Raw genomic sequence first — 20,558 nt, 5'->3', positions numbered from 1 at the left:
AGAAGGGTGGTGAGTAGGGAGGAAGAGATCAGTAGGATGGAAGTAGTGGAAGCAGTGAAGAAAGTAAAAATGCGGAAGGCCCCAGAAGTTGATGGAGTGTGTGGTGATATTCTGAAGCATGGGGGAGAGTTAGTAGTAGAATGGATGTGAAAGATATGCAGATTGGCCTTGGAGGAAGGTAGAGTCCCGGAGGATTGGAAGTCAGGTATAATTATTCCTCTGTACAAAGGAAAAGGGGAAAAAGAAGTGTGTGGTAATCATAAGGGTATTTGTCTTCTTAGTGTAATAGGAAAATTGTATGGTAGGATACTTATTGACAGAGTTAGGGAAATAATAGAGGGATTAGTTGAAGAACAGCAAGGTGTTAGGAAGTGAAGTGGATGTGTTGATCAGCTATACATCCTTAGATCTTTAATGGAAAAGTTCCTGGAGAAGGGAAAAAAGTTGTATGCAGCCTTCATGGATTTGGAGAAAGCATATGACAGAATGGGTAGACAAGGAATGTGGAAAATATTAAGAATATATGGAGTAAATTGGAAGTTGTTGAATACTGTGGAGAGTATGTATGAGGGTGCTAAGGCTGCAATGGGTGTGGATAGTGAACTAAGTGAATTTTTTATCTGAATTTTGGATTAAAACTGGGATGTGTCATGTCTGCATGGCTATTTAGTCTATGTATGGATGGGGTTATTAAAGAGATACCAGGTAAAGCAGTGGATGTTGGAGTGGCCCTAATGAAAGAGGGTAGCGTTTAGAAACTTCCTCTGTTGTTTGCAGATGATAATGTATCATTAAGTAAAGACAAAGGGAACTGCAAAGCATGGTGAATGAGTTTGTGAGAGTGTGTAAGAAACGGAATCTAAAAGTGAATGTAGGGAAGAGTAACGTTTTGGTGTTCGAGAGAAATGAAGTCACTTGATGTATGGCAAGGTTGGATGATGAGGAAATGGAAAATGTGAGTGCATTTAAGTACTTGGGTAGTGTGAAGAGTAAGGATGGAAGTTTGGAGGGTGAAGTGCTTGAAAGAGTACGACAAGGAAGAAAGGTTGCTGATTCTTTGAAAGCAGTGATAAGAAATAGGGAAGTGGACATGGAAGTAAAAAAGTCGCAGCATAATAGTATTGTGATACCATCTCTAACATATGAAAGTGAAGTTTGGACCTTGTTGGAAAGACTCAACTCAAGAGTGAGAGCAGTGGAAATGAGTTATTTGAGAGGAGCATGTGGAGTCACATGGAGAGACAGACTGGCAAATGAGGAAGTGAAGAAGCGTTGTGATGTGGATTTGGATGTGATAGAAAGCGATTGGAGAAATTCATTAAGGTGATTTGACCATGTGGAGAGGATGGAGAGTGAGAGACTAATGAGGAGAGGTATGTGAGTGAGGTGTAGAGGGGGAGAGTTAGGGGGAGGCTGAGGATGAGATGGAGGGATGGAGTGAAGAGGTATATGAGAGAGGAGGGTGTAAGCTGGGGGGAGGGCAGTGAAATTGCAGGGGACCAGGTGACATGGAGGCAATTTGTTTGTGGCCACCCCTTATGGGACTAAGGCATCTGGCAAGAGATAGATGATTGGAGAATGCGTCAGTTTGTTTTTTATATATATTTTTATTCATGTAATACTTTGCAAAAACGTGTTACCAATACTTCATTATTACCAGCTGAGTTGCCCAAGGGTGATTGGCGACCGCAGACGGAAGGATTTGATTTCCTTAAGCTTTTTCGAGAGGATCAAGATCGTGATGCTGAGGATCACCTTGTACTTGAGATGGAGGCTGACCTTAGGTCAAGCCCCATCCATGGTAAGGCAGTAGGTAAGTTGTAGATTTAAATCATTTAACTTTTATTTTGATGTTGCTGTGTACCGCTTTGTCATTTAGATTTTTATTAAGACATTTCTTATTGGTTTTGCTGCTGTTCTTGATTTGTGAATAGATATGGGAAGATGAAAAATATTGAAATGCATTTATTTTTATTGGCCTTAACTCCTACAAGGTGGGCACCATTACGTAATGTTCGCATGTGAGAAGGCAGGCAACAATACGTAATGTTCGGCCATTTTTTTGTCATAATTCAGTGGTTAAATTGGGCAATATGACAACACTGTCCCTTTGCTGTAGGCTTTTTCCTTGATAATTTTTCCGAAAACATGCCGTCCTACGGGGGTGTGTGCAAAATAAGCTGCCTGCCCATAAGGGGTTAATCTCACCTGATCATTCATCAGCTTGTGAAATAGACTGCATTATTTTTCTACAGGTTTAATATACAGTATTTATTTTTAAGAGAATATCATGGAATGTTAAGAGACCTTGTGATACAGGTGAATGTGCATTACAGTAACCTATGATTCCTGCAGGGCTGTGGAGTCAGAGTTTGAGTCGTGGAGTCTGAGTCTGAGTCTGAAACAATTATGGTGATGCTGGAGTCAGAGTCGGAGTCGGTAAAAAAGTCCCGACACCGACACTGACCACCAGTAAAGAAATTTTAAAACATGATGTCGATGTAATGTGGAGCTGTTGCCTTTCGAACGACAGCTCCTTCGGTTTTATTTCTTGTTGCTGGTGCTGTTCTTTTTTCTTTTCTCATTTTCCACATTTTATTTAGTTTGTTGTTCTCCTGTTCTTTGTTTATATTGAACATAAACATAGGTGCTCCCATCTGTCAACAGAACAACAAGAACAGAGTGCAGGCAGACACCACAATCAGCAGATTTAAGAAACTATCATTTTGTTATAATGTAGCCACAGCCATTAAATTCAAACCTTTAAGGACATGGGATTTAAAAGTAGCCTGATGATTCACATGGTTGTGCTGGAATGGCATCTTGTGTAAGTCATCATGGCAAATTTATTATAAACTCTAAGGTGTCAGAGTCGGACACACAAGAAATCAAGGAGTCAGAGTCGGACACACAAGATATCAAGGAGTTCAGAGTCGGGTGTTTTGGGTACTGACTCCACAGCCCTGAATTTCTGCAGGAGTTAGGACTGAGTTCATTCCTTAAAATATTATCCCCAGTATATATGAAACATCACAGAGTAGATTAATGAGTGATTGTCAATTTAAACCTTAGTACTTATCCATTTCAAAAAGCTTGTCTATTGTATTGTCTTCATAAGTCAGTCAGTACTTGTTTTCAGTTATGTGAAATACATTCTGAAATTATTTTTTGTGGGTAATTGTGTCTCTACATCACGAGCCCAGAGCGGTAAAGGCATTTCCTCGTAATTCATAATCTATTATGCTGCACCGAGATTATTTATAATAATTTGCCCATATCTTGTAAGCAGTTTACATTTGTAGTGATACAGAAACAAATCAAGCCTTTTTCTTTTCCCAAAATCTTAGGATTTTTGTTGATAATACTGTGATGGAGAATTATATGGCTTGGTAGGTGTCACTGCTCTGATGCAACACTAATGAATTGGTAGTCATGGTGTTATTTTGAGGTTTTGAGTGCGTGTGACTTTTAACCCCCTCGCGCACGATGACGCAAAACAAGTCAAAATAGCGTTAGGCTGAAGAGTAACTGATGACACACTATGATGTCAGGATTGGTCTGAAGGGATCCCGATTAAGCAATTTTGGTCAAAAAATATTCACCAAAAATTAAGTTTTAGCATGAACTGCGTCAATCTTTGCAGCATCATAGGGGAGAGTGTCTATTTCAAGGCCAACACTCTCAAATAGTCGGCCTTCTCTCAACTTTCAGGGGGGGGGGGTGCATGATTTTTGGCGATTTACTCTAAAACTATCGGTCGTATCAAAATGTCAAAGACATCTCGTGAAAGCTTGTGAAATTCTGCATATAGACATATGATTAGCTCCTGCTAAATATTCCAGTAAGATGTTGGGAAGTTATTTTCACTGTGGAAACATTATTCTCACTGCATTTCAGTACTTTCCCTGTACTTTTACTCATCAGTTTTGTGTGTTTTTACTAGCTTATCATATAGTACAAGCATCAGCGAATATTATAGTATACAATTTATACCAATATGACCAATTTCTGGGGCAAATAAAATCCATGGGAATTTTTTCCTTTTGCATGAGTCCAGGCTGCCCTCGTGGCATTTTCTCTGATCATGTCACACAAACTTACAGAAACCTTTAGACGAGCAAAAGGGTTAATGAAAAGAATTGGAGCTTTATAGAAAATATATAGTAATCCCTGTACTGTCTGGACGCCCACATTCCGGACTCCCCACTTACTGGACATTGTGGGCCTGGGCCTTCGGAACCCAAAAATGGCCTAAAAAAAAGAAAAAATCCCCCCCAAATCCTAAGTTTTTCCCACTTATAATTTGAAATTGGCATGCAGCGCCGAACAGCTGTGTTTATGCACGGTCCCTTCACCCCTTCCTTCCTCCCCCCTCACCAGTTACCACCTAACCACCATCGTGAGTAGATGTTCTTCGCAGTGGATGCTGCGCGTGCTCATTTTTGTGAATAAACTGCAATACCTTGCCACTAGACCACATGGGAATTTATAGTGTTGTGCAGTGTTAAGAAATTAGAGTTTAGAGTGCAAAGGATTAACTGTGGAGTGCAAAGTGGCAGTTGAAACTGGCATGGTGCAATTAAGAACAGAATGTGCAGTGTTAAACAATTATAACTCACAGTGCAAAGAATTAAGTGTAGCACAACACTGGCTTTCTGTATGTGCTTCAAGAGCATTTTCACCACTGCCAAAGCCTTAAAGGAGGTGGCCACAGACATGTAAGTACCCTGTACACTGCTAACTATTTTCCATATTCACTTCTAATTCCTCATTTTCTGGTTCCTTTTCATTTATTTCATGCTTTATGTCCATTATTGGTGTGAATAAGGTCTTAAAAAGGTGCTACAGTATGTTTTCTGGTAGGGAGTTATGTAGGTGGCTTTCAGAGTTAGGCTGTGTTTGGGTCCATAAGTACCAGTCCAGGAGGCAGGGGCCCACTATCTGGACGGACCCACTTTCCTGACATGCCTTTGGCTCTATTACATCGGATAGTGGAGGGATTACTTATATATATATATATATGTGGTACAGTGGTCGAGTGTGCGTTTCGCACACTGGTGAGTGCGGGTTCGCCTCCCGTCAGAGTTGTAAACAAGCCACTTGCTACTTTGGCAGACACAAGGGGAGCTGTGGTTGAACCAGTGTCGCATACTAGTATGCTTGCACCCAATCGGCTTAAGGTGGGCCAATTACACTTGGCTCACAGACTACACACACATCCAAAGCCACTACAACACTACAATCACACTCACAAGCACTTCTCACCCTACATACAGTCTCTACCAGAGAGCCTAAGCCACTGGGTAGAGATACATTGGCTGTATTGTCCCTGCTTCGGTAGGGATAGGCCGGTCGTACAGTGGACCTCAACGGCTGATGATGATGATGATATATATATATATATATATATATATATATATATATATTTATTACCGGTATTATATTATTACAGCTGGTTGGTGGTAGGTGGGGGTGCACATCATCCACTCACTTGATGTAGTGCTGCTTTCAGGCGACTGCCCTTTCCTCTCTTCCTTCCTTCCTCGTCTTTCTTTCCTCTTCCATCTATCTGCTGGTGACTACACTATGTGACAAGCCAAATGGTTTCCTGTATACCAGGAAACCATTTACTGTGCTGGGTGGTAACCATAGGCTATAACCAAATTATGGTGCCTGGTGAATTAGTGGGTAATTAGGTGCTCCAGTCAGATTGAGCCAGTGCAGGTTTATATCCAAGAGGTGGTTGGGGTTATTGCTCACATAATGCCACTCTGGAATGAGTGAGGCTGGTCACTCTTATCTTAAATGTTGGGACCAACTTGCCTAGCTCCAGGCCTCTATGCTCCTCCTGGGGCAACACTGGATTAGATGATGATGATGATGATGATTATTATTATTTTTATTGTGCCTGTCATATACTTTCACCTGCCCAACCCCAAGACCATGGGACACTCCAAACCCTTGTTGCTTGGTGGCAACAGGCATCATTGTGCACAGGAACTTGTGCAGACTGGTCAGATTCAGTCATGGTCCTGGAGGCTGGACTGCTTTGGATTTGTTTGAATATGTTGAAATGTGTCACCAGAATAACCATGGGACTGTTCCTACCTGGTCCAGACTGGTCAGATGACCTGCAGTTGTCCACTGTTGGTGTTCTGCCATGATCATTTATTCCCCTAAGGATGTGTTTCCGTTGTCAGTCTTTCAGATACAGCACTGCATTTTCTCTAAAGGTTTCAACCTTAGTGACTCTGTATGTGTGCCTCTCAGTATGTGATACTGTTCATTCCTCTGTGCAGCCATTTAAGCAGCTGGTTTGCAGTGGCTCTGGTGAGCTCCAAAATGATATACCTTGTGGGGTTTTTCTGGTGTTGACCACATTTGTAAAGTTCTTAAGTTACATGGCAATGTATCCTTATCCTCTCTGGACTTGTAATTATACAGCAATTATCAATTAAACTTTTTTTTTTCCAGGAGCAAGTGATGAAGCCAAGAATTTCCATGAAGAATTGTGAAGCAAGAGATTAGTTTTCTGGTCTGCACTTCCTTGAATTTTGCATACCACAAACTTTGAAGAGCATAACTTGCATCCAGACTGTCCTAAACACAAATTCTTTAATAATTTTAATTGATGCAAAACACTGGATATATATGATGTAATGTTGTATTATAATATGAATGTCTAGTATGATTCAGTGATGGTTTGTTTCAGTGAATCTCATACTCTTTATCTCCACTTATCTCATAATTCATTGATAGTTTTATTTCAGTGAATCTCGCTGTATTCCTCCATTTTTCCCATTACGACTCAGTGATGGTTTTGTTTCAGTGAATCTCTAGCTGTATTCCTCAATTTTTTCTTATGATTCATTGAGGGTTTGGTTTAGTGAATCTTTTGCTGTATTCCCCCATTTTTCCCATTATGATTCAGTGATAGTTTTATTTCAGTGAATCTTTTACTGTACTTCAGTTTATCCCAGTCTGATGCTTGTATGAAAATATCTGGTAATGACATATTTGCAAGTTTTTACATAATCATTTCAGTGTTTGATCAGAAGAAAGCATAAAAAGCTTGTTCTATATGTAAACTTTAAACCTTTGACTGATTTTTTTTTTTCTTCTTTTTTACAGCTAAATAAAAGTGTTCATGCTAGTTCTCATTTCACAGCCTAAATGTTATTTGAGGTACATTATATTAAAACTTTTTAGTCATGATAGATTTCTTTGAGTTTAATAGAAGTGTCTGACATTACCTGTTTGTACCAGTCAAAAGGTTAAAGTAACTGGTATATGATTTATATAATAATATAACCATAACACTTAAGGTCAGTAGTTATTACTAACACCATTTCCCTAGTATGGTCCATTCACTTGTTTCTTTTAAATTCACTGGGACCAAGATGTGGTGGGGTAGCACTTATTTAGTCTCTGTATTGATGTCCATATTCATACGAAGTCGTATGCAGTAAAGGGCATCTTTTCTTTAGCCCAGAAATGTTACTGTATTGTTGCATTTATGCTTAGTTTACATGGTTACAATTAATGTATGGGTACTATCCAAAGAGAAAAGTAGTTGTGCCAAAGAATTCCTGTTGTGAGGATATATTCTTATAGTTATATCACTCTCGACTTACTCCAGTTTCAAGGTTACCACAGTCCGCTACAAGTAATAAAAAAAGAAAGAAACGTAAGGCATGGATTTTAAAGTGTTGCTGTCTGCCGTGAGAGTCTCTGGTGTTTTCACGCCACATGCTTGACTGCCACCAGTTGGTCTCGGTCTCACTGCTACCACTGTTTGATATGCTGTTACTGTGATTATTGTGTTTGTTTTTTTGCAATCCTGATTTATTGATGCCTAAGAGAAAGCTTCCTAGTGACAGTAATGATTCTAAGAAACGGAAGTCCATCACGTTACTTGAAAAAGTGGACATTATTAAGCGTAATGAGAAGGGAGAAAAAGCATCAGCGATCAGGTATGCGTTGGGGATGAGTCGGACAACTGTAGCCATTACCATCAAAGACAGGAATATCTTGTTTCATGTTAAAGGCACAGCTTTTATGCAATCAACTGTGATTATTTTATGACAGAGTAACAAAATTGCTTGGGTACATTAGTGTTAAGGAATAAAATGTGTGTTGGCAGTGTGCACGAGTGTGAATATGATGGAAGAGTGAGGAATTGGTGGCCTAACTCAGTTGGCATTGCTGTTGCCATAACAACAGCAACAAGTGCTTGCACCTCTCATAATGCATGAGAGGCTCTTGAGGGGTGACATGGCAGACCAGGAGCTGAACACATTTTTTATTCAATAAAAATCATAAGTTCAAAAGTTTATGTTTCATAGACATACCTGTATCACAGGAGTATTATACATACAGAATTCGATGTATGGTTGAAATGTCCTCATACACATTGACATAATGTATAAATGTATGATGTACACTCAAAAACTCAGGTTACATAAAAAATCGACTTACATCATATCTCAAGAACAGAACTTCAATGTAACCCAGGATCTTACTGTAATTAAATGCAAAGAAAATCAGTTGTGATGATTATACCTTTGTCTTACAGTATGTCATGTAAATATGTTTCTAGCATACAACACTTAAGGCATTTTCTGCTGTAAATGAATGTACTGGACTATTTCTTGCATATTAAAAAAAAAAAAAAAAAAAATTACATACAGGTTTTAATATTTAAAATTTGAATAAGAATCAGATTAGAAAAGCAGCCAATTCACCAATGCAAGCTGTTTGCAGAACTGCTTAATCTCATGCAACTGGTAAAACAACCAACCAGAATACCAGACAATCCTGACCACAATGCCTATCTCTTGGATCTACTCTTGACAAATAATCCAGATCAAAATAGGATAGAAGTACTGTCACCACTTGGATCCTCTAACCACAGTCTCATTAAAGCCTCGTTAGTCAGTTCCCCAAAACCTCCCCATCCTGAACCTGTCAGGGTGATCAGATAGCACTTTGATAGGGCAGAATGGGATGGCTTTAGAAATTATCATGTTGATATTCCATGGCAATCTTTCTTCTCCAGTGACATCAATTCTACCCAGTCCCACATTAATGACAGAACAAGCCGGTATGGAACTATTCATACCAAGTCAACATTTCATTAAAAGATCGGACTCCCCAAAATGGTTACATAGCAACTGTGCCAGAGCTACAACCCAAAAGTCAGTAGCATATAACTCTTACTTAAAATAAAAAACACCTGAATTGCTCAGTTAATTTAAAATTGCTAGATACAAGGCAAAAGCAGTAATAAATGTCACTAAATCAAACTTTTTTCACAACCAAGCATCAAAATTATTAAACAACCCTAATGATAATAGAATATTCTGGTCAACTCTCAATTCTTTCATTAATAACATTAACAAGTCATCACCCATTCCCCCACTAAACTCTTAGATGATAACATGAAAAATGACCCACTTAGTAAAGCAAACATCCTTGCCAATACATTTGCCAGTAATTCTGCTTTAGAGGAAGTCAGCCAGAATGTCCCCATACTAGAACTTGACTCTCCAAATACTGTTCCACCTAAGAAACATAATAGATATGTAAAATCCATCCTTGACAACTGACCAACTAACGAAGCTCGAGGTCCACATGGAATTCCTCCAATTGTTTTGAAAAAGTGTTACCCTGAACTTGCTCCTGTTCTAGCTAAATTATTCAGCATATGTACTTCTTCATTCCCTTATTCATGGAAAGAAGCCAATATCCACCCAATTCCGAAGACAGAAAGTTCCTCTGACCCCTCTGATTACAGACCAATTGGTATCACGTCTCCTCTTGGTAAGGTATTTGAGATTGTAATTAATAAGCACATAGTTAAACATCTTGAATCCAACAACTTAATTAGCGACAGACAGTATGGTTTTTACCCCAAAAGATTCATTATTGGTATATTCAATTTCCTGTCTCATACTATCCATTAGTCAATTGACCAACATGGAGAAACTCATGCAGTAGCCCTTGATATTCCTTCAAAGCTTTTGACAGTGTGGCACTGTTCCCTGCTATCCAAACTCCCTTGCTATGGCCTAATGTCTCCTGTTCCTCTGATTTCCACATATCTCAGTGACAAAAGATAAGAGTTAAAGTAAATGATGTAAATTCCAGTTTCCATTTGATTAATGCTGGTGTGCCAAAAGGGTCAGTTCTGGCTCCAACCCTATTCCTAATTCATATTAATGAATTAATGATCTCTTATCTGTCACCCATAATCCTATCTATTCATATGCAGATGACTCAACACTTCACAGTTCATTAACACTGAAACACCCATGCACAAAGGTCAATACATCCATACCCCAATTTCCTTCGCACTGATAACCAACGATTTGCTTGACTGAAAAAGAGAAATGAGGGAACATTCCCACAATCTGAACAGCCATCGATTTGCTAGTCCGAACACTCCACCCCCTCTAGGTTTGAAACGAACGTGTCTGAATGGGATGTGGCGGTGCACATGGCTCTCCTTTCCTCCCTCCATCCCATCTCTTCTCCCTCCATAACCCCACAACGCTTAGCACTATCAGACATGTCTCCCTCTCCATCCCCTCCCCTCCTCCACCCATCCTGGTTGTCTAACTCCCTATCCCTCCACTCTCCCCAGCTGTCTAACTCCCCATCCCCCCACCCTCCCCCACCCCAGCTTGTCTTCCATGTGTGTGTGTTGTCAGTGAATGAGTGAGTCAGTCGGTCAGTGGGAGTGAGTCAGTGAGTGAGTGACAGTGAGAGAGTGAGTGAGACTGGGTGGGGGGGGGTAACAGGGCAGTTTGGCTTTCTAGTCTCCCTCCCCATCCCCTGCCCTCCCACTCCTCTGCTTGTCTTCCTCCTCTAACCCCACTTGTTTGCCCATCCCTACACCCTTCTCTATCCCTGCTTCTCTCTCCACCACCCCCACTTGTCTCCCTCCCCCGCTGCAGCTTTTCTCCCTCCAGTGTCCCCACCCCTGCTTGTCTCCCTTCCTGTTGCCCAGCCCTCCCCCACTCCCGCTTGGTGAGCTGCCAGCCAGTTGCTCTGAAGCATCTCACACCACACAACCCACCCACCTTTCCTTCCTGCATGTGATGTCTGATGTCTCATTTTTAAGCAATAGTACTGTTTATGAGGATAATAACATTACCTATGGAGTTTCTGTGTCAGTCTCTATTGATTGAGGTGTATCAGAGTTTGGGTTTGGGCCTGCAACACATCTCTGGCTTTTCTTCAGTACGGCAACACATCTCTGGCTTTTCTTCAGTACCCGTTACCTTATGGGGAAAATTGCTTCTATAACCAACATACTTGCTGACCAAACACTCCCACTGGTACACAACACTGCCGGAAATCAGGGTATGAGTGTATCTCTGACTCAAAACTCGGTACAGCAATCTCCATAAATCAAGACTTAATCTCACAACTATCACACGAGGATACCTTAACAGCAATTATGACAGATACATAATTTAAACTTATACATAGCCATCATGTATATTCAGTACTGTATAGTACCTAATGAAATCTGACCAATGGAATCTGAAACTTTTTTACAAGCAAAATATACCATACTATTCTAAGTACTACAAATTTATCAAAATGCCCATAAATTTAATGCAAATACAGTATTAAGTATTATATTTCTTTGTTTAAAGTAATCTTCTGCTACAAAGTTATTACAACAGTAAATTTAATGCATGCATTGTCTTACAAGAGGTATGTATGTAGCCTACACATACTGTACTGTAAGACCTCACCCCAACCTTCGCTAGGAAAAAAGTTTAGATGATGATGATGATAGTCTGACAGTTCCTAAAACAAGTCTTGAAACTGACAAAAAAATACTGTGTAATGATATTATTACTTATTAACTAATGAAAATTACTTGCTGCAGCTAATTCCAAAGCATCACAGTTCAAACCCCTTCTTCTTCAAGTACTCTTGTTTCACCGCTTCTCGCTCTTCCCGAGGAGGTACCATTGGAGTGATGCCTCTTGCTCTCCTGTCCCGAACTACTTTCATCCAAAAGATCTTACAAATACGATAATTATCAAAGTAAGGAGCACACGCATCTCGATTATATGCCATATCTGCGATGCATTTCATGGACAGATTGTATTCTTTGATGCAGGGGTTGGTGTCCTCATGGATGATATTTGTGGCAGTCATCTTACAGCCAGACTCAGGATGCACCTTCACCTCATCCCAGTATTTGTTTTTACCGCGCCCCCAGGTGAACGCAGGGGTGCTGTATGCTGCCTTGTGTTTCCCACCACTGCTAGTACTGTCAGACTCACCATTCATACCTACGAAGACAAGCAATTAGAAAAGCATAAAGGTATGCTGGACAGGAACATGAAAAAGGGTGGTGTGGGATGGAAGGAGGACCACTTGGTTTAGAACAAGGTGACATGCTAATAATTTATTTATGGCCATCTCCTCTGGGATTAAGGCACCTGGCTACAAACAGACACAGTATTCATATAGTATGTTCATATTGCTTATAAAGGCTCCAACATGACTGCATGCGTCAACCTTCGCTTCGTACTAGTGACTCTCCAAGCTGCTGAATCTCTGGCAGCCTCCCTGTTCAGTCCCTCATCCCTGAGGTCATATTCCATGACCCCAACCCACGGTCCCTTTTGGTCTGCCTTTCATAACCCTTCTCCTGACATATCGCCTTCTGCACCCACTTGTTATCTTCCATCCTCTCAACATAAACCAATTTTTGTTCTTTTTGGATCTGAAATATGGAGACTGCTATCCCAACGAAGTGGAGTGGCATTCACTAATTACACTCATGATTTAGTAGGGCCTCAAGAAGAAAATCTGTAACAGTAGATATAACACCCGGTAATGAAAATTGGATTATTCCCCTGACTGTTAGCTCTCCCTCATGAAACTTCTGCCTAAAAACTGATAATTTTACTTAGATAAGCAAAGTGGTGACTTCCATCACCTACAGTCAAGTGTTTTTGTTGGCACAACGTAAGTTCCCTAATGCCCTACTCTGTTTATGTATTCCAGCTTGCTGGGGAAATAAGTGCCCAATCAAAGTACAATGATTTCAGCCCTATAAATAGTATTCAGCAGAATAAATTATTATTGCCTATCTGATAATTCTCTCTCTCTTGCTCATAATCTACCATTTTAGAAATCTTGGCATCCCTGCCAGTTTAATAATTTCATTTAAAAATTATTAGGCTATGATGTGATTTTTCTCTCCCAAATTACACAAATGGAGGGACTGGAAAGAAACCCCAGGATTCTCTAATAACAACAACTATCGGTAGCTGTTTAAGTGAAAAGTAATTTTGAATCACTTAACAGTTATAAAAAAAATGTACAATGTATATGATGCTATGACAAACCCAACAAGGGACTCCAGTAAAAGTTAGGGAAGGAGCTTAACAGCAATCCGAGTAGGTTACATAACCACTTCTTGCTGTCGGGAGAAGCAAGGTTGTCACCGACAAAAAATTTGTATGAGCCTTGCCTGGAACTCGAGAAGAGGACGTTGTCGTCGCCACTGTTGCCCAGCTCTTCGGAGGAAGACACCTGAGAAATTATAAAAGGGGAAAATACTGTACAGTACATAATAGCGAACAAGTCAGCTGATTTTCAAGGACGTTGAGCCGTTTTCGGCATTGTTCTTTTGACTCGGTTCAGTCAAAATATTCAGAGTGACTTACAGTATACATAAAGTTTTTAAAGCATCGAATACTTTAAAATTTTAATAATACACCTAATGTACATACAAGAAGATAAAGTAAATCCAAAAAATTTTTGTGATAGGTAGCCGACTTAGGGTTGTTGCCATGGTAACGGCAATGCCATAAACACAAAGAATAAAAAGTATTTGATTTAATATGAGATAGTTCAGCAGAAATTTTATTGTGGTGGTAAGTGGCAAGTGTAATAGTCTTTGTTATTTGCATGTGATTCTTTCGAACTGTTACATATTTGCAAAAATAATAATGTCAAATGAAAGATGGCAGTACCTCTTTGTTTACACAGATGTGACAGTACACAGCTACGACTACTAATTCAAGGTATAGATACAGTTTTGTTGTTTTTTGATGTCTGGAGTTGTTAACCAGACCTTTATGGCTGGTGTTTGATAGTGTTAAAGCTGCTGTTTATGCAAGCTAACTCAGCTGATGTCTCGAAATGCAGAATTGTAGGATTAATACTGCACAGCATTGTCATATTTAAAGTCATATTCATTTAACGTTTTAATGACGTGAAAAGCAATCATGGTCTGTGAAATATATTAATTACATAATTACAGACATTAGATACAGTAGCAGCTAGGTAAAGCCATATCCTTGCATTGCTACTTGTGTTAGGAGGATTGCATTTGCATCTTTATAGAATTGGAGGTCATGCTCTCTTTGTAAATCCTTCATTTTGAGGGGTCTCTAATTTTCTCCTAAGGGTCAGTAAAATTGTTGGTATTCAAAATTCATCAGTAGCTAAAAATAAGATAATCTTATTGAAGGACACAAGTCAAGAGTGAGAGCAGTGGAAATGAGTTATTTAAGAGGAGCCTGTGGAGTCACATGGAGAGACAGGCTGACGAATGAGGATATAAAGGAGTGTTGTGGTGTTGATGTGGATGTGATAGGAAGTGTTATGAGGAACACACTGAGATGGTTTGGCCATGTGGAGAGGATGGAGGGTGAAAGACTGACGAAGAGAGTGTATGTGAGTGAGGTGGAGGGGGGAAGAGGGAGGGGGAGGCCGAGGATGAGATGGAGGGATGGGGTGGAGAGGTTTATGAGAGAGGGGTGTGTGAGTTGGGAGCAGGGCAGTGAAATGGCAGGGAACAGGGCGACTTGGAGGTGATTTGTTTGTGGCCACCCCAAACGGGATTGAGGCGTCTGGCAATAGATAGATAGATAGATTATTGAAGTATGTAGACCATTTGGCAAACTTTCAGAATTACACCCAACCAGCAGACACTGAAATTATTATACCAGTACCGTACTCATAACTGAACTCAGGCAATTCCAAGTACAGTACTTTCTCCTCTTTAAAGATCCATTGCAAAAGCTTCTTTGCATACTTAGTAAGTACAATACATGTAATGAGATGGGGAGGAGTGGGGGAGGATTCTCCATCTCCTATCTCCCTTTTTTATTGCATCTACCAGTATGTCTTCTATTGCACCTAATGTAATCTAACATAGCCAAATCTAACCCAACCTAGTCCAACCTGCAGTACCTATCTTGACTCAACCTAACCTAACCCAGCCCAGTTTTAACATAGCTATGGTAACAGATGGACCTAAAAGCAGGACAGCCTCCCGGTGTATTTAATGAGTACCGGTACTCAAAAATGAGTTTGTGATGGGTGAATATAGAAGAAAAATTGCATAAAACTGCATAAAGTAAACAGTGAACATATGAGTTCTGTTCAGAAAGTATCCAACCTTAGGCTCTGAAAAAATAAATAGCTAACCTGTTATGACACTAATCCCCCCTCAAAGTACTGTAGTTCGATATCTCCTGCAGGTGCTGAATCGCATTCGTTATGATCTCTCGTCTCAGATCGGGAACCCCTCAGCGGAGTTTTGAGCTTGGGGAATACCATAACCAAAAGTCGCACAGAGCCATGTCTGGTGAGTAGGGAGCTTGCCGGACCTGTGGGATGTTGTTCTTGGCCAAAAATTCCTGAATCAGTTGAGAAGAATGGGCAGGGACGTTGTCATGGTGCAGCTACCAACATGTCGCTTTCCAAAGATCTGGTCTCTTCTGCCGAATTGCACCACGAATACAATGGATAATGTCGAGGTAGTAATGTTTGTTGATGGTCTGACCTTCTGGTTGGTATTTGTGATGCACAACACCACGGTAGTCAAAGAAACTGTCAACATGTGAGTGCATTTCACCTTGCTGTGGACGTGTCCTGCATTTTTTGGCTGAGGCGACCCTGCATACATCCACTGGGATGACTGTGCTTTGGTTTCAGGGTCATACCCATACACCCAAGTCTTAGCTGTCTCCAGTGATAACAGTCTTCAGAAAGTCTGGATTGCGATTTGCACACCCCAACATGTCTTGAACAACATTCATGTGAGAGAAGAAATCATGACGAATGTGATGCAACACCTGCAGGAGATACCAAAAACTGACTTTGACAAATGTTTCAAGCAGTGGGAAGAATGTTGGGCTACGTGTGTCAAGTCAGACGGGGCCTACTTAAAGGGGGACTAGTGTCCTAGCTCAACAGGTTAGCTATTTTTTAGAGTCTAAGGTTGGACACTTTCTGAAGAGACCTCCTATTAATATTGGTCTCTCTTAGTTGTGTGTACTGAGTAATTCATAAATAATACATACCATTATTGCCACACTTTTTTGCTGTAGTCTCCTCTACGTATGGAAGTTAAGAAGTCACTGCATGATAGTATTGCGATCCCTACTCTGACATATGGAAGCGAGGCATGGACCTTGCTAGAGGGGAAAAAGTCAAGAGCGAGAGCAGTGGAAATGAGTTACTTGAGAGGAGCATGTGGAGTGACATGGAGGGACAGGCTGACGAATGAAGAAGTGGAGGAATGTTGTGGGATGGATGTGGATGTGGTTGAGAAAATTAGAAGTATACTGAGGTGGTTTGGACATGTGGAGAGAGTGGAGAATGAAAGACTGACCATGAGGGTGTATGTAGGTGAAGTGGAGGGAGGAAGTGGGAGGGGAAGACCGAGGATGAGGTGGAGGGATGGAGATGAGAGGTATATGAGGGAGGGGGGAGTGAGCTGGGGTGAAGGCAATCAAATGGTGGGCGACAGAGCGACTTGGAGGTGTTTTGCCTGCAGCCACCCTCTGCAGGATTAGGACGTCGGGCTATAGATAGCTAGATCCTCTGAGCTGACAGCAGCAAGACTAAAATTAGAATTGTATTACATTTGTAGTGAAAATAGCTGTAGGTCCAGGTTCATCTGAACTGTGTACTTGGCAGATTGCAGGCTGAAATTGCTCTTCTCTGGCAGTCTACCATCCTCCTTGTAGGATATAGGGAGAGTGAGATTAGGGATATTTGTATAACTGGGCTGCAGAGCTGCTTGGATATACATCAGTAGCTACCACTGCATAAAGGTGTTCCTCTGCGCGCAATATTAAAAAGGCATTTTAGTGGCGGTTACATTTTGCCATAGCTCATATTATTTTTAGCATGATCAGGTATTATATATTCTGTTTTTAGTTGTCTTGAAGCACCCAATGTATTTTCCCAATTTTCAGTATCTATAGACCTGTTGACTTTTACAGTACTGTATTTTGTCAGCAGCATGGTGTGTGCATGAGAAGCAACTGGTGGCTGGTGCGTGAGGCGATGGTGGACACAGTGTTCATGGCTCACCTCTACACTACATCTTGTCACACCACAAGTCCAGGTCAGGTTTGAAACTCATTCCGTAGCTAGTTCACATGTCCTGTAGATTACATTTACAGATATCAGGAAGGACTTTTGCAATGTCTGCTGTTTCCATGATAATTATCTGAAGATCCAGTACTTGGAATATTGGCTGTGTTTGATTAATAAACATTAGGCTTGTAAGAGATAGTATTTGAATCAGACATACATGATGAAGACTTTATACAGTTTCATCTTCATTTGCATGCAGGAATATTGTTGACAAACTACACTACTATTATACAGTATCTGAAAACCCATGTCAGGTTTGTGTGAAATTCTTAGGTAGCTGCAATAACTATTCTCAGTTTGAGGTATAATAGATGCTTGGCATGTAGGTGATGGCATGCAGGAGGGCAGAGGTGGGAGTGTCAAAGGTGGTGGTGCAGTGTGGGGGTGTGGCCGGGGTCGTGGAGGGCTGCCTTGGTCCAAATGGTCGGGCAGTTCTCATGGAAAATGCTGGCTGCGTCATCATAACACAGGATGGCACGGACCTGTTATCAACTCTTGACATCTGTGACCCGCTGGTGAACATGGTGGTCAAGTCGGTGGTGGAACAGACGAAGGTGATTGGCGACGGCTGCAAGATCACCATTTTATTATTGCGGCAGCTTCTCAACTCCCTGGATGCCTTGATTCCCTCTGCCTCATCTGTCAGTAATGTTAGCAAGAGACAGAAGCTCATACAAGTCACACAGCAAATGAGGAGGAATATTTTGTGGAGGATTCAGAGGGATGTGATCAACAATGGTGCTCAAGTGTACCCTCTGCACAGTTTTGAGGCCATCACGCACATTCTCCATAGCGCTGCTGAGGATTTCTTTTGCACTAAGTTCTCCAAGTTTATTGCAAAGAATCTTGCTAAGTTGTTTTCAAGTTATATTGCTTCTGAGTGCAGCAGCAGTGGGGAACTCCTGAAACTCTTAGACCATCTTGCAGTTCACACCCATTCTGCCATTATTGAGGTTTTCCACATGCCTCTGATTAGATCTCATGTAATCTCTGGATTTGTAATTACACGAAGGTTCAGGTATCTCCATAAAACCATGAATTTTGATTACATCACTTGTGTGTTATGGTCAGTTGAAGTGGAGGAAAAGAGAGAGGATGGCCAAGCTAAAGATATTATTGCAACGAACTGTCATGATATGCTGGTTGAGAGTATTGTAACGAAGAGAAACCTTTTAGATCGATCTCTGGTTTTGTTATCATCATTAGGTATAGGTGTCATTCTCTCTTCTACCTGTTTCCCAGACTGGGGTATTTCAATGTGTGTTAAGTATGGTATCTCATTGGTTGATGGGATTGATCAGGAGGAGTGGGACCTGTTGTGTGAGAAGATAAGGATTCCAGTCATTGCTTGTGAGGATGATGTGTGCTTAGAATCAATAGGTATCTTGGAGAGAATTGAGCCAGTTCGCTTGGGGACTTTTGATTATGTGAGGCTGGGTGGGCAGAGTGGACATCAGATGGTTCTTTGTGGTTCAACACAGACACAGTGTCGGCAGTTCTCTGGTGCTTATGTAAAGTTGTTTAAGTATCTTAGTTCCTGGGTAGTAGACTGCCTTGATTTCTACCATAACAACACTGCCACAGAGCCAAAGAATGCCTATAGAGAAGACCATAGCAGATATAGATCTTCAGTGAACACTAAGGAAGCTAATTTTTGTCACAGCATGGACAAAAAGTCAGAACTTGATAGCGACCAGTTCGGTAGAGCATGTACTTCACAGCTACATGATGAGAGAGATGTAGAGTCTGACAGAAGATTCCGCCAGGTGCATTCTGCTGGTGCTATGACATACAAACACATTGAAAGAAGTGTGGACCATGATTCATTCCAGAAGAACTCATCGCCTAGACGTGGTGATTCAGTACCTGCAAATAGCTGTGATGATAGAGCAGATACATGTGCAGAGGTTGTAACTTGTGATCATGCTGCAGCCATTGAGGAGCTTGATAACACTGAGGTAATAACTCGTTATAAGTTAAGAAGGGATGCAGAATGCATAAATAATTGGTACTGTAATTCTGTGTTCAATAGGGGTTTAGATATTACAGTTTCCAGCAGTGTTAAATGTAGTGAGCATTTTGGAGCTTTTTACAAGAAAACCTACCCACAGACTGAGCTGGCAGACCCTCGTATGGGAGCTGTCCTGTACACAGTCCCACATGGAGGCTTTATTGAACTATTGTCAAAATACCTTGTGTCTGAGGACATGTATGAGGATTTAACCAATGAGACTTCTAAACAAATCCTGGTAGGACTTTTAAATGAAATACCATGGCAGTTATACAGGAAGGTGAATTTCTCTCGAAAGAACTACCTCAAGTTCCAGACCAAGTTGTTCAGTCATTTTGGAGAGCTGAGGAAGAGAGAGGAAAAGTTCATCCAGCCTCAGGTGATGGAGAACAGCCACTTCACTGGGTACCAGAGCCCCTTTCTGCTCTTCAGAATTCTCGACTGTGTTCTACATTTTGCCACGTACATTTTAAGGATAGAATGTATTATTCCTTCCAAGGTTAGGATCTGTAAGTTTATTAAACCTGCAGAGAGTGATGACAGTGATAGTGAGTGAGCATGGAAAGATATCCTTCCATTGACCTTATCAGGCAGAGGATGTTATTTTTTTTCCCTTGCTGTCTACAGACATCATTATTTGGATTAGGAGAGATTTTTCAAACTAGAGGGGTAAACTTAGGGCCTTCATTAGCTCCCTCACTATTCAGTGCTTTCTCAAACTAAATGAGGTCATCTAGTAGCAGGAAGAAGAAAATATTTATTGCAGTCTTGAGCTGAATGGGTTAGAAAAGAGCACAAGACTCCATTTATCCATATACTGGCTAATTGCTTGTATGGTTTTGTGTACTGCTTCAGTTTAGATAATCACATGCAGTACCAATATAACCATTTTATACTGAAGTGTTTTTCCATGTTATGCACTGATAGTACAGTAAATATAAAATTGGAGATATCAGTTAAACATGACACTTATCATTATTATCATCCATTTCCTTGGCATATTTCTCACAGAAACACAAGGTAATAGGATCCAGATGCAATGAAAGAAAAGGCTCAAATGTAAAAGTATAAACAAAATATTCAGTGAAATAGACACACAATCATTCAAACC

The 20,558-nt window shown here is 40.7% G+C and overlaps 2 protein-coding genes and 1 pseudogene across 4 annotated transcripts in view; 2 read left to right on the top strand and 1 right to left on the bottom strand.

The window, feature by feature from the left end:
• LOC145415535 (thioredoxin domain-containing protein 16-like) overlaps positions 1-7,159 on the top strand; it is a 52,465-nt gene extending 45,306 nt beyond the window's left edge. For both annotated transcript variants that reach the window (XM_080284760.1, XM_080284759.1), the window contains exons 18-19: positions 1,661-1,813; positions 6,475-7,159. In XM_080284760.1, coding sequence (XP_080140886.1) covers positions 1,661-1,813; positions 6,475-6,515 — 194 coding nt within the window. In that variant the 3' untranslated portion in view covers positions 6,516-7,159. The remainder of the gene's footprint in view (positions 1-1,660; positions 1,814-6,474) is intronic.
• Positions 7,160-11,255: 4,096 nt separating this feature from the next.
• On the bottom strand, positions 11,256-13,625 carry LOC145415615 (coiled-coil-helix-coiled-coil-helix domain-containing protein 7 pseudogene; annotated as a pseudogene). The gene is made up of 2 exons (XR_013900112.1): positions 13,508-13,625; positions 11,256-12,317 (listed from the first exon to the last, which is right to left on the bottom strand). The product of XR_013900112.1 is annotated as a coiled-coil-helix-coiled-coil-helix domain-containing protein 7 pseudogene (transcript).
• A 3,710-nt stretch (positions 13,626-17,335) lies between these two features.
• Positions 17,336-20,171, top strand: LOC145415537 (uncharacterized). The gene is made up of 2 exons (XM_080284762.1): positions 17,336-17,404; positions 17,763-20,171. Exon 2 carries the CDS (start codon positions 17,766-17,768, stop codon positions 20,001-20,003), a length of 2,238 nt encoding a protein of 745 aa, XP_080140888.1. The 5' UTR covers positions 17,336-17,404; positions 17,763-17,765; the 3' UTR covers positions 20,004-20,171.
• Positions 20,172-20,558: the final 387 nt, after the last annotated feature.

Source organism: Coenobita brevimanus, chromosome 103, assembly GCF_032717465.1.
Source record: "Coenobita brevimanus isolate Jiangsu-jjx chromosome 103, ASM3271746v2, whole genome shotgun sequence".
NCBI lineage: Eukaryota > Metazoa > Arthropoda > Malacostraca > Decapoda > Coenobitidae > Coenobita > Coenobita brevimanus.
Note: the sequence above shows the minus strand (reverse complement) of the source record. Positions and strands in the feature narration are given on the sequence as shown.

Coding starts and splice junctions, on each gene's coding strand:
- LOC145415537 (XM_080284762.1), top strand. CDS start 17,766: ATGGCATGCAGGAGGGCAGAGGTGGGAGTGTCAAAGGTGGTGGTGCAG.